Source organism: Salmo trutta, unplaced genomic scaffold (assembly GCF_901001165.1).
Source record: "Salmo trutta unplaced genomic scaffold, fSalTru1.1, whole genome shotgun sequence".
Lineage (NCBI taxonomy): Eukaryota > Metazoa > Chordata > Actinopteri > Salmoniformes > Salmonidae > Salmo > Salmo trutta.
The window spans coordinates 1-14824 of NW_021822474.1; the positions used below are offsets into that span (position 1 = coordinate 1).

The window sequence follows — 14824 nt, forward strand, 5'->3', positions numbered from 1 at the left end:
CTTACTTCGGATATTTACAATATGAAAATAATAAGAATCAAAATTGTCAACGGGACAACAGTAACAACAATAACCAAGGGTTAAAATAACCATACGTTCAACAACAACAATAAGCATACAGTAGAGGACATGTGCAGGTTGATTGGTCTGTCAGACACTGTCCCTCAACTTATGGCAGGCAGCAATGTAGTGCGCTGCCAACCCACAGCTCTCTGCGTCCTCCCCCAACAGGACGGGTAGCCTATCCTCATCAGAGAGGTCTTTCAAACCTTGAATAAGGGGTTATATTTTGGGGAAATGACACTCTAACTGTTTTATATTTTTTACATTTTGTCAGGAAATGCAGCTCCGTCTCAGGTTCTGCTGTTGTGCAGTGGTTTTGCACAGCCTTTTCCTCTACAGGGAGCAGGTTTTTCCTGTGTCTACCCTTCTCAATGACAAGGCTGTGCTCACTGAGCCTGTACTTTGTCAAGGTTTTTCTAGATTGTGTTAGTAACCCTTGTCAAATAGTTAGCCATGGTGTTGTACTATCGATTTAGGGCCAGATAGCACTGCATTTTGCTTTGTGCTTGTGCTCCCCCATTAAGCAATGTAGTTTTGTTTGACTGTGTTGTAATTGTTTTATTCTGATTGATTGCATGTTCTGGTCCTGAGGCTTCAGGTGTGTAGTAGAAAAGGTTTGTGAACTCAGGCCCCAGGACCAGCTGGATGAGGGGACTCTTTTCTTTGCTCAGCTCTTGGCATTGCAGGGCTTGGTAATTGATATGAGAGGGGGTCACTGTTATTTTAGATGTTTCCAAACTTAATCTGTGCTTTTTTGAGTTTTTTATTATTAGTGGATATTGGCCTAATTCTTGCCCTGCATGCATTGTTTGTAGTTTTTCTCTGGGACATGTAGGAGAATCTTACAGAACTCTGCATGTAGGGTTTCAATGGGAGTTGTTTGTCCCATTTGATGAAATCTCGTTTTGCAAGTGGACCCCACACCTCGCTGCCATAAAGTCAAATTGGTTCAGTGACACATTCAATATCTGTTTTTAGCCAAATTTTAATAGGTATTTCAATTTGAATTAGTTTTTTAATGGCCGTAGAATGCGTTGGCTTTCTCTCTCAGTTCATTCACCTCAAATCAAAATCAATCAAAGTTTGTAATTTCTTATAGCCCTTGTATATCAGCTGAAATCTCCAAAGTTTTGCTGTACAGGAAACCCAGCCTAACACCCCAAACAGCAAGCAATTGGCATATGAAAGAGGCCACGGTTGGCTAGGAGGAAAAACTCCCTAGGAAAAACTTCCCTAGAAAGGCCAAAAACCTAGGAAGAAACCTAGAGAGGAACCAGGCTATGAGGGGTGGCCAGTCCTCTTCTGGCTGTGCCGGGTGGATATTATAACAGAACATGGTCAAGATGTCCGGTGAACAGGGTCAGGGTTCCATAGCCGCAGGCAGAACAGTTGTAAAACTGGAGCAGCAGCATGGCCAGGTGGACTGGGGACAGCAACGAGTCATCATGCCAGGTAGTCCCGAGGCATGGTCCTAGGGCTCAGGTCCTCCGAGAGAAAGAAGGAAAAAAGAGAGAAAGAGAGAATTAGAAGAGAGCATATTTACATTCACACAGACACCGGATAAGACAAGAGAATACTCAGATGTAACAGACTGACCCGAGCCCCCCGGCACATAAACTACTGCCAGCATAATACGTGAGGCTGAGACAGGAGGGATCAGAAGACACTGTGGCCCCATCCGATATACCCCACGGGACAGGGCCAAACAGGCAGGATATAACCCCACCCACTTTGCCAAAGCACAGCCCCCACACCACTGGAGGGATGTCTACAACCACCAACTTACCGTTCGAAGACAAGGCCGCCGAGTATAGCCCACAAAAATTCTCCGCCATGGTCACCACCCCAAGGGGGGGCGACCAACCCAGACAGGACGACCACGTCAGTGACACTTCAACCCACTCAAGTGACGCCACCCCTCCCATGGTGACGGCATGGAAGAACCCCAGTAAGTCAGTTGACTCAGCACCTGTAATAGGTGTTTTAGAGGGCCATAGAATCCCAGTGGAAAGAGTGGGGGAACCGGCAAAGGCAGAGACAGCAAGGGCGGTTTCGTTGCTGCTCCAGCCTTTCCGTCTCCACCTTCACCACTCCTGGGACAGACTACACTTAATCATAGGAACCTTACTGAGAGATCGTCTTCGTAAAGACTTAAGGTTTTGAGACTGAGTCTGCGTCTATCACATGGGTACAGGCCAGACCATTCCATTTAAAAATGGAGCTCTATAGGAGAAAGCCCTGCCTCCAGCCGTTTGCTTTAGGAAATTCCTAGGGACAATAAGGAGGCCTGTGTCTTGTTTGACCGTAGCGTTACGTTTGTAGGTATGTACGGCTAGGACCAATCGGAAAGATAGGGTAGGAGCAAGCCCCATGTAATGCTTTGTAGGTTAGCAGTAAAACCTTGAAATCAGCCCTTGCCCTTAAACAGGAAACCAGTGTAGGGAGGCTTCGCACTGGAGTAATATGCATCAAATTTTTTCGTTCTAGTCAGGAGGATTTTCTAGCAGGCCGTATTTAGCCCTAACTGAAGTTTGTTTAGTGCTTTTATCCGGTAGCCGGATAGTAGAGCATTGCAGTAGTCCAGCCTAGAAGTAACAAAAGCATTGATTAATTTTTTCTGCGTAATTTTTGGACAGAAAGTTTCTGATTTTTGCAATGTTACGTAGATGGAAAAAAGCTGTCCTTGAAACAGTCTTGATATGTTCTATTCACTGCCTCATTAAGGTGTCCAGTTGAGCTTATTTGTAAACCTCAGTAATTGTAGTGTGTGCAGTACTCTATATATTTTGTACCAATTGAGAACTTTGGTCTAATTCCCTGAGATCTGGATCTTCTCTGGAAAATCATTATTTAAATATTTTTGGGGTTTACTGCCAGGGCCCAGCTCTGGCAGGTCCAGGCTCTGCTGTAGGCCATGTGCTGTGGGTGACAGCAGGCATGGGTCATCTGCGAAGAGTAGGCATTTAACCTCTGAATTGTGGAGACTAACACCAGGGGCTGAGGATTTTTCTAGAATAGTGTCCAATTCGTTGATGTAAATATTGAAGAGTGCAGGGCTCAGATTGCAACCCTGGCGAAGGCCCCGCCCCTGGTTAAAGAATTCTGTTCTTTTCTTACCAATTTTAATGCTGCACGTATTGCCAGTATACATTGATTTAATTATGTCATATATTTTACCCCCTACACCACTTTCAATAACTTTGTAGAACAGTCCTGTATGCCAAATAGAATCAAATGCTTTTTGGAAGTTGATAAAGTAAGCGTATATTTTGGTATTATTTTGGTGGACATGTTTATCTATCAGGGTGTGTAAGGTGTAAATATGATCAGTTGTGCGATGTTTTGGTATAAATCCAATTTGGCTTTTACTCAAGACATTGTGCTTATTAAGGAAGTTTAGAACTCTTACATTGATGATACTACAGAAAACCTTCCCCAGGTTACTGTTCACACAAATGCCTCTGTAATTGTTAGTGTCAAATTTGTCTCCGTTCAGATTGGGGTTATGAGTCCTTGATTCCAGATGTCAGGGAAATAACCTACACTCAGGATCAAATTAAACAGTTTTAATATAGCCAATTGAAATTTTGCACTAGTGAGTTTGAGCATCTCATTTAGGATGCCATCAAGTTCGCATGCTTTTTTAAATTTGAGAGCCTGAAGTTTCTTATAGAGCTCCTGGTCAGTAATTGGGGAGTACAATGGGTTTTGATTGTCCTTTATAGCTTTTTCTAATCCATTCAACTTCTCATGGATTTGGCGTTGTTCTGCGTTTGTGTCAATTTGAACGGTATTGTAGAGTTGAAAAAAAAAATGGGTTGTCCATATGTCACCATTTTGTATCGCTAATTCCTCCTGTTCGATTTTTTTTAGTTTTTTCCAATTTTGCCAGAAGTTGTTTGTGTTGATGGACTCCGCAATTAGTGTCAGCTGCTTGCTGTTGTACTGTGCTTTTTTGGTTCTGAGTGTACGTTTATAGAGTTTTAAAGTCTCTCTCTCTCTCTCTCTCTCTCTCTCTCTCTCTCTCTCTCTCTCTCTCTCTCTGTCTCTGTCTCTGTCTCTCTCTGTCTCTCTCTCTCTCTCTCTCTCTCTCTCTCCTCTCTCTCTCTCTGTGTCTCTCTGTCTCTCTCTCTCTCTCTCTCTCTCTGTCTCTCTGTCTCTCTCTCTCTCTCTCTCTCTCTCTCTCTCTCTCTCTCTCTCGTTAGTTTCCTAAGACTTTTATCAATGCATGTGTTGTCTTTTTTTTTATTGTTTCTCAGTGCGGAGGCCATCTACATATTCTATTACTGAACCGTTTATCTTCTGTTCCTAGGTGAGGTTGCAGGTGGGCCTGTACATAGTCTACATACTAGACTGGTTGACAGTCTACAGTAGAGAACAGATTCTGGTCCTACGGCTTGAAGATCACGCTTCCAACAGGAAATACACAATGCACAAAGTCTTTGACTTCCTCAACTTGGGTATGTAGTATTCAACTCTTGTCCTTAATAACATTTCTTTATTTCAAGTCAAGTCAGTCTGTATTGAAGCTGCCAGACACAGAGCTTTAATCCTTAGCAAGCTCTTTGATGTTTACTTATGCAACCACCGAAGATCCACATCATATTATTATTATAGACACTTCCCCATGCTGTTCTTACTATAAGCTGAAGGGGGCAGCACAACCCCACAGCCCTATAACTCCCCAACAATCCGACTAGTCTCACCGTCACCCAGGTAACAGGGTATAACAGAGGTTATGTCGTGGAATATTGCTTCAAAAATATAACACTCTTACAAGAACCTTTGAATTCAATATAGACTTTAATACAGAGTAGCAAAACCGAGTCCTTCCATGAAAAATACAAAATTCTCATATTACAGAGTCCTGCCTTTATAGGATTGTGTCTTTGCATAACGTATAGAGTCCCCTCCCTCTATATGAAAATAACTTCCCTGGACCGTTCTTTACCATTATCTCTCCATATCAGTTGTCGCTTGTTAACGGCCCACATCTGACAGCTGTATAGGTTATAATGGTAGCAGGGCCTGGTCCTATATGTTCCCATTCATCAGCTGTATAGGTTATAATGGTAGCAGGGCCTGGTCCTATATGTTCCCATTCATCAGCTGTATAGGTTATAATGGTAGCAGGGCCTGGTCCTATATGTTCCATCCCTTATATAGCCATTCTGTCTCAGCTCTTCAATGTGGCCTAAATGCTGCTAATAATGGAAATGGAATCAGAGTCATGAGTTTTGCTCCCACAGTTACTGTAAAAGTTACTGTAAATCACTCTTTGATTGATTGACTGATTGATGAATTGATTGACTTACTGATTGGTTGATTAATGTATTGATTGAATGACTGACTGACTGATTGATTGACTGACTGATTGATTGACTGGCAGATTGGTTGATTGACTGACTGACTGACTGTTTGACTGACTGATTGATTGACTGACTGATTGGTTGACTGGCAGATTGGTTGACTGACTGATTGATTGACTGGCAGATTGGTTGATTGACTGACTGATTGACTGATTGGTTGACTGGCAGATTGGTTGATTGACTGACTGATTGGTTGACTGGCAGATTGGTTGATTGACTGAATGATTGACTGACTGACTGATTGGTTGATTAATGTATTGATTGAATGATTGACTGACTGACTGATTGATTGATTGACTGACTGATTGGTTGACTGGCAGATTGGTTGATTGACTGACTGATTGATTGACTGGCAGATTGGTTGACTGACTGACTGACTGATTGACTGACTGACTGACTGATTGGTTGATTAATGTATTGATTGAATGATTGACTGAATGACTGATTGATTGCCTGGCAGATTGGTTGATTGACTGACTGATTGATTGACTGACTGATTGGTTGACTGACTGACTGACTGACTGATTGGTTGACTGGCAGATTGGTTGATTGACTGACTGATTGATTGACTGACTGATTGGTTGATTTACTGACTGGTTGACTGATTGGTATGTGGCTTACAGTATGTCTATGTGTGTATTAAAGGTCCGTTGACGGTGCAGAAGGAAGCGGAGATCACTAAAAGTCCCGCCTCCAACACACGGCGGCCAGCAGATAAGAACCTAGGACCCATGCTCCCCGTAACCAAGGAGATACTGAGGGACTTCTACACTCCGTTCAACATGAAACTGGCCAAGGTTCTCCGCAACGACTCCTTCAGATGGGACAACTATTCAAAACTCATATAAAGACTTTTTTTTTTTAATGGGGAAACCATTCAAAACTCATATAAATACTATTTTTTTTAATGGGGAAACCATTCAAAACTCATGTCAAGACTTTTTTTAATGGGGAAACCATTCAGAGCTCATATAAAGACTTGTTTTAATGGGGAAACCATTCAGAGCTCATATAAAGATTTGTTTTAATGGGGAAACCATTCAGCACTCATATATCCCAGTCAATGTTCCATCTACATTTTTTGGGGCAAATTTCCGGTCTGCTGAGCGCAACCTTGAACTTTGTGAAAATTCTGTGCAACTTCCAGCGTGCGTTTACTGTGAACACTGAGGCTGTACCTGCTTTAAGTTACAGTTTTAACAGTGGCCAAGTAGGCTACTGTGGCTATTTGATCATAATGTAGGTCTACCACAGTGGCCTACCATCAAAAACAATGGAGAAAATGCATCCCATAACATGTTAACATGGAAATAACTGTTCTATCATTCAGCCTACAGTAGCAGCCAATGTGTGGTGTTCAATGCCTTCATTCCATCAGACTTTTGAAGAGAAAAAACATGCAGTATTTTACATTAACCTGTTGATCCACTTGTCCTTCAGACAAGGAGGTGACTGAAAATGTTGTTGTGTTGTTTGATGCAAGAAACCACTTTCCAAAATGAAATCCATTATTATTCCCATACCATTATTACAGAGAATAAGACAAAAAAAATGCTACCCTCTGCCTATTGGCTGCTGAGCTTATTCAAGCCTGTCTCAAAATAGAACACTGCCCCTTTAAGACAACAATAAAAAAGCTCTTTACCTGACTCCCTTTTCCAAAGATGTCTAGAAATGTACACATTTTGTGCTCTTGTTGGAAGCAATCACTCCCCTATTTCTGACTACAAATGGGCTAATATCTCACTAACTGGCAAAGGATATGAACAAAATGTGCACACATGGCTAAATGCAGCTCTTGATTTAACCTCAGCACAAGCGCATCCATTCACGACCGCTCATGCTGTAAACACAGTCCAGTTTAAAGTCAATGGCACAGATCCATATATGGCAATGGTCTATTTGCATATAGGCCTACTGCAGCTCTGATTGTTTATGCTACACTGGTTCGTGTAGAGTACGGTCTGAGTTGTGCGTGTCAATACAATAGAATCGTGGAAGAAGTTTGGAACCACCAAGACTCTTCCTAGAGCTGACCGCCCGTCAAAACTGAGCATTCGGGGGAGAAGGGCCTTGATCAGGGAGGTGAACAAGAACCCAATGGTCACTCTGGCAGAGCTTTAGAGTTCCTCTGTGGAGATGGGAGAATCTTCCAGAAGGACAACCATCTCTGCAGCACTCCACCAATCAGGACTTTATGGAAGAGTGACCAGACGACAGACAGTCCTCAGTAAAAGGCACATGACAGCCCACTTGGAGTTTGCCAAAAGGCACCTAAAGGACTAAGACCATGAGAAACAAGATTCTATGGTCTGTTGAAACCAAGATTGAACTCTTTGGCCTGAATGCCAAGCGTCACATTTGGAGGAAACCTGGCACCATCCCTACGATGAAGCATGTTGGTGGCAGCATCATGCTTTGGGGATATTTTTCAGCGGCAGGGACTGGGAGACTAGTCACAATCGAGACAAATATGAACGGTGCAAAGTACAGAGAGATCCTTGATGAAAACCTGCTCCAGAGCACTCAGGACCTCAGACTGGGGTGAAGGTTCACCTTCCAACAAGTTAACAACCCTATGCACACAGCCAAGACAACGCAGGAGTGGCTTCGGGACAAGTCTCTGAATGTCCTTGAGTGACCCAGCCAGAGCCTGGACTTGAACCCATCAAACATCTCGGGAGAGACCTGAAAATAGCTGTGCAGCGACGCTTCCCATCCAACCTGACAGAGCTTGAGTGGAAAATGTGAGAAACTCCTCAAATACAGGTGTGCCAAGCTTGTAGCGTCATACCCAAGAAGAATCGAGGCTGTAATCGCTGCCAAAGGTGCTTCAACAAAGAACTGAGTAAAGGGTCTGAATACTTATGCAAATGTGATATTTCAGTTTTTTATTGTTAATAAATTATTAACAAAAAAATCTAAAATCCTGTTTTTGCTTTGTCATTATGGGCTATTGTACTGTATGTAGATTAATGAGGGATTTTTTTTTTTAAATCAATTTTAGAATAAGACTGTAACGTAACAAAATGTGGAAAAAGTCAAGTAGTCTGAATTGTTTTTGAAGGAGCTGTACATTTAAATCATGTGCTTTTTAATTTGTATTTTACTGGGCGGATGGTGCCTGCATCTGATGGTCAATCTCGGCGGAGGGAGAAGAGCAGCAGACTGATGGTCAGTCTCGGCGGAGGGAGAAGAGCAGCAGACTGATGGTCAGTCTCGGCGGAGAGAGAAGAGCAGCAGACTGATGGTCAGTCTCGGCGGAGGGAGAAGAGCAGCAGACTGATGGTCAGTCTCGGCGGAGGGAGAAGAGCAGCAGACTGATGGTCAGTCTCGGCGGAGGGAGAAGAGCAGCAGACTGAGGGTCAGTCTCGGCGGAGGGAGAAGAGCAGCAGACTGATGGTCAGTCTCGGCGGAGGGAGAAGAGCAGCAGACTGAGGGTCAGTCTCGGCGGAGGGAGAAGAGCAGCAGACTGATGGTCAGTCTCGGCGGAGGGAGAAGAGCAGCAGACTGAGGGTCAGTCTCGGCGGAGGGAGAAGAGCAGCAGACTGATGGTCAGTCTCGGCGGAGGGAGAAGAGCAGCAGACTGAGGGTCAGTCTCGGCGGAGGGAGAAGAGCAGACTGAGGGTCAGTCTCGGCGGAGGGAGAAGAGCAGCAGACTGAGGGTCAGTCTCGGCGGAGGGAGAAGAGCAGCAGACTGAGGGTCAGTCTCGGCGGAGGGAGAAGAGCAGCAGACTGAGGGTCAGTCTCGGCGGAGGGAGAAGAGCAGCAGACTGAGGGTCAGTCTCGGCGGAGGGAGAAGAGCAGCAGACTGAGGGTCAGTCTCGGCGGAGGGAGAAGAGCAGCAGACTGATGGTCAGTCTCGGCGGAGGGAGAAGAGCAGCAGACTGATGGTCAGTCTCGGCGGAGGGAGAAGAGCAGCAGACTGAGGGTCAGTCTCGGCGGAGGGAGAACAGCAGCAGACTGAGGGTCAGTCTCGGCGGAGGGAGAAGAGCAGCAGACTGATGGTCAGTCTCGGCGGAGGGAGAAGAGCAGCAGACTGAGGGTCAGTCTCGGCGGAGGGAGAAGAGCAGCAGACTGATGGTCAGTCTCGGCGGAGGGAGAAGAGCAGCAGACTGAGGGTCAGTCTCGGCGGAGGGAGAAGAGCAGCAGACTGAGGGTCAGTCTCGGCGGAGGGAGAACAGCAGCAGACTGAGGGTCAGTCTCGGCGGAGGGAGAAGAGCAGCAGACTGATGGTCAGTCTCGGCGGAGGGAGAAGAGCAGCAGACTGAGGGTCAGTCTCGGCGGAGGGAGAAGAGCAGCAGACTGAGGGTCAGTCTCGGCGGAGGGAGAAGAGCAGCAGACTGATGGTCAGTCTCGGCGGAGGGAGAAGAGCAGCAGACTGAGGGTCAGTCTCGGCGGAGGGAGAACAGCAGCAGACTGAGGGTCAGTCTCGGCGGAGGGAGAAGAGCAGCAGACTGATGGTCAGTCTCGGCGGAGGGAGAAGAGCAGCAGACTGAGGGTCAGTCTCGGCGGAGGGAGAAGAGCAGCAGACTGATGGTCAGTCTCGGCGGAGGGAGAAGAGCAGCAGACTGAGGGTCAGTCTATCAACATCCCTCGAGTCGCATTATTTATGCCTCATGCACAAATTCATGTTGTTACTCCTATGAACTGAGAAAGTTAAATATTCCTCGATATTAAAAAAAAGACCCAAGCCGCTAATAACAACAACAATACAAGCCTATAGAAACACTTTACTACTCGTTCATTACTGCTGCAGTGCTTGTTGTAGAGCTGACTGGAAATAGGAAGAACGTACATTTTATGGGTTATAAAAGTGTTGAATACAAAGTGTTGACGGCGCTGTGTGAGAACTCAGTCATAAAAGCAGCAGCTCTTTGCTGTATTCGTTGACAGTCTGTCTCTCTAGTCGTGGTTTTAAACGTTTTGACATCTCACAGTATCAACTTTGCTGTATCTTTCTGTTATGGCTGCTACATTACTGCAGACACGGTCATCTGAGCCATCCGATTGGCCTGTAGTGCACTTGATTTGCTCTCTGGGCCCCGCCGGGAAGGCAGAATTTGTACCTTCAGACACATGAAATGGTTCAAAATGGCAACAGTTGTCCTACCGGGCATGCAAGACAGCTGAATCGGGTGCACCTACCGTCGAACAGCCCGAGATTAATAAAATAAATAGGAACACAAGACTTTATCGTTGGGTTTGGGCGATCGACTAGGAAGGCCTTAGAGATCGACCAGTGGATCGCGATCGATTTACAGAAATGTTTGGCGATCGACGAGGAAGGCCTTAGAGATCGACTAGTGGATCGCGATCGATTTACATAAATGTTTGGCGATCGACTAGGAATGCCTTGGAGATCGACCAGTTGTTCGTGATCGACCGGTTGGTGACCACTGCCGCCTCGGGGCTAATGTGCACGCCAGCATGCCTGCAGCTTAGAGGGAACATTGGTGCCAGTCTGTTGCTGCTGTCTTGCCCAGCCTGGTCTCATAGACTAAACGTAACATAGTACATGTAAATCCAAAACACACCAAATGAGTTTGATATGTTTGGTATGGTTACATAAAACAGAAGGTTATTCTCCTTAACACAAACATCTAGCAACCCAAAGGTTGCGTGTTCGAATCACATCACTGACAATTTTAGCTAATTAGCAGCTTTGTAACTATTTATTTGTATCGGCTGTCATATAGAGGGGACCAAAGCGCAGAGTGTTGAGTGCTCATTATGATATTTATTAACTTAAAAAACACTAAAGACAAAATAACAAACGGCAAACGATCAGAATACAGTTCTGTCCTGTACAAAGACTAAACAGAAATAAACTGCCCACAGGTGGAAAAAAAACCTACTTAAATATGATCTCCAATTAGAGGCAACGAGGATCAGCTCCCTCCAATTGGAGATCAATCCGAAAAAAACAACATAGAAATAAAAAAACTAGAACTAAAACATAGAAATAGAAAACATAGAAAACCACCCAAACCCCCCCCCCCCCCCCCCCCTGTCACGCCCTGACCTACTCTACTATAGAAAATTACATCTTACAAGGGTCAGGACGTGACATTATTACTTTTTAACTACTTTGCAACTACTTAGCATGTTAGCTAACCCTTCCCCTAACCTTAACCCTTTAACCTAACTCCTAACCCTGACCTTAACCCCTAACGTTAGCATTAGCCACCTAGCCACATAGCTGACGCTAGCCACATCAAATCGGAATTTGTAACAGCACACGTTTTTCAAATTTGCGACGTATTGTACGAATTGTAATTCATGACATATAATACAAATTGTAATTAGTAACATATCCTCGAACTGGACGATGGACATCCCCAAATGTATACATACCATACGAAACGTAACATATAATACTAACTGGAGTGTTCGTTTAATATGTTACATCTACTCCTGAGTCCAGGTTGTCTTGCCAACGCCAATCATGTTTGACATGTCAGTTCCATGAGGAGTTGGCAAGAGAGCAGGAACAGACTGGAACCCAGGCTACATTATAATTCACCCAGGCTACATAATAATCCATCCAGGCTAAATTTTAATTCACTCTTTTTAGAAAACAGGTTGGCTACATAGAACCATTAAAGGTTCTCCGGCCGTCCCTGTAGTAGGAGAACCCGTTTTCGGATCACCCTGTAGGTTCCAAGTAGATGGTTCTACCTAGAACCAAAAAAACAAAAAAAGGGTTCCCCCACATGGACAGCCGAAGAATCCCTTTGTAAACATTTTGCGAACCCAAAACGTCACCCTATTTTCTAATTAGTGCACTGCTTTTGACTAGGGCCCATAGAACTGTTGTAGTGCACTATGTAGGGAATAGGTTGCCATTTGGGCCTCCCCCTTAGTGTTAACCCCCTAGAATCTAAGTTACGTAACCCCCCCTCCCCCCAAGAAAATCCCCATGAAAATCCATCAGTTTAAACTAGAGATGTTGTTTTTCATTGGATGTGTGTCAATCCACCGCGTTGGCCAGTATCGCACTTCCTCATCTGCTGTGAAAGGTGGCAGAGCGGTGTCGGTCAGACCGTGAGACATCTCGAAAATTGGTCTTCTCATGTAAACGTCCGAACGGTTTGACCTACTGTTATGATCGCTCTATAGAAAGGGGAGATTCTCACGATTCTCAGTTTTTTTGCTCTACGACCTCGTCTGAAGGTAACTGGTACTGGTTTAAAAAAACAAAACAAATGGAAGTATGAAGGTAGTTTTGGTCTACCCCCCCCAAAAAAATGGTTAAATATGTGTCAAAAATAAAAACATTTAGGACAGACACTTCAAAACCTTGTTTCTTATGATACATTTTTTTGACTGTCCTTTTTGCCATTTCTGAATGTGTTATTCAATGTGTTTCTATGGTCAAAATCTAAGGTCAAAATCCGAAATTGTATCAAATCATATTTTTGTAAATATTTTTGGGGGGCATACCTATAGGGTTCCTAAAACTCTAAATCTGGTTCCTAAAATTCTAATTGATCCATAGTATGACCATCTTAAAGTAATTCCATATGTCAGTTTAGCCCCCCCCCCATTAAGGATCCTCCTTTTCTTGTTGTATCATCTCTCCCACCAAGAGAATTTATGTTGAGGAATGTTGAGGAATCAACGTCTGTTTTTATTTAAATAATAAATAAAAAAAGTTATATATCAATGCGGAGTATACCAATGATTCATAATTCAATGATTCATAATCCCACCTGGGTCCTGACTAGTATACCAATGATTCATAATCCCACCTGGGTCCTGACTAGTATACCAATGATTCATAATCCCACCTGGGTCCCGACTAGTATACCAATGATTCATAATCCCACCTGGGTCCTGACTAGTATACCAATGATTCATAATCCCACCTGGGTCCTGACTAGTATACCAATGATTCATAATCCCACCTGGGTCCTGACTAGTATACCAATGATTCGTAATCCCACCTGGGTCCTGACTAGTATACCAATGATTCGTAATCCCACCTGGCTCCTGACTAGTATACCAATGATTCGTAATCCCACCTGGGTCCTGACTAGTATACCAATGATTCGTAATCCCACCTGGGTCCTGACTAGTATACCAATGATTCGTAATCCCACCTGGGTCCTGACTAGTATACCAATGATTCGTAATCCCACCTGGTCCTGACTAGTATACCAATGATTCATAATCCCACCTGGGTCCTGACTAGTATCAATTATTCGTAATCCACCTGGTCCTGACTACCAATGATTCATAATCCCACCTGGGTCCTGACTAGTATACCAATGATTCGTAATCCCACCTGGGTCCTGACTAGTATACCAATGATTCGTAATCCCACCTGGGTCCTGACTAGTATACCAATGATTCGTAATCCCACCTGGGTCCTGACTAGTATACCAATGATTCGTAATCCCACCTGGGTCCTGACTAGTATACCAATGATTCGTAATCCCACCTGGGTCCTGACTAGTATACCAATGATTCGTAATCCCACCTGGGTCCTGACTAGTATACCAATGATTCGTAATCCCACCTGGGTCCTGACTAGTATACCAATGATTCGTAATCCCCACCTGGGTCCTGACTAGTATACCAATGATTCGTAATCCCACCTGGGTCCTGACTAGTATACCAATGATTCGTAATCCCACCTGGGTCCTGACTAGTATACCAATGATTCGTAATCCCACCTGGGTCCTGACTAGTATACCAATGATTCGTAATCCCACCTGGGGTCCTGGACTAGTATACCAATGATTCGTAATCCCACCTGGGTCCTGACTAGTATACCAATGATTCGTAATCCCACCTGGGTCCTGACTAGTATACCAATGATTCGTAATCCCACCTGGGTCCTGGACTAGTATACCAATGATTCGTAATCCACCTGGGTCCTGACTAGTATACCAATGATTCGTAATCCCACCTGGGTCCTGACTAGTATACCAATGATTCGTAATCCCACCTGGGTCCTGACTAGTATACCAATGATTCATAATCCCACCTGGGTCCTGACTAGTATACCAATGATTCATAATCCCACCTGGGTCCTGACTAGTATGCCAATGATTCATAATCCCACCTGGGTCCTGACTAGTATGCCAATGATTCATAATCCCACCTGGGTCCTGACTAGTATGCCAATGATTCATAATCCCTGGTAACCTGGTCCTGACTAGTATGCCAATGATTCATAATCCCACCTGGGTCCTGACTAGTATGCCAATGATTCATAATCCCACCTGGGTCCTGACTAGTATACCAATGATTCATAATCCCACCTGGGTCCTGACTAGTATACAATGATTCATAATCCCACCTGGGTCCTGACTAGTATACCAATGATTCATAATCCCACCTGGGTCCTGACTAGTATACCAATGATTCATAATCCCACCTGG

At 44.4% G+C, this 14824-nt stretch overlaps 1 protein-coding gene across 1 annotated transcript; it reads left to right on the forward strand.

Moving 5' to 3' along the window:
- Positions 1–4339: 4339 nt before the first annotated feature.
- Positions 4340–6952, forward strand: LOC115182373 (carbohydrate sulfotransferase 15-like). The gene is made up of 2 exons (XM_029743993.1): positions 4340–4523; positions 6078–6952. Exons 1-2 carry the CDS (start codon positions 4493–4495, stop codon positions 6278–6280), a joined length of 234 nt encoding a protein of 77 aa, XP_029599853.1. The 5' UTR covers positions 4340–4492; the 3' UTR covers positions 6281–6952.
- The last annotated feature ends 7872 nt before the right edge of the window (positions 6953–14824 follow it).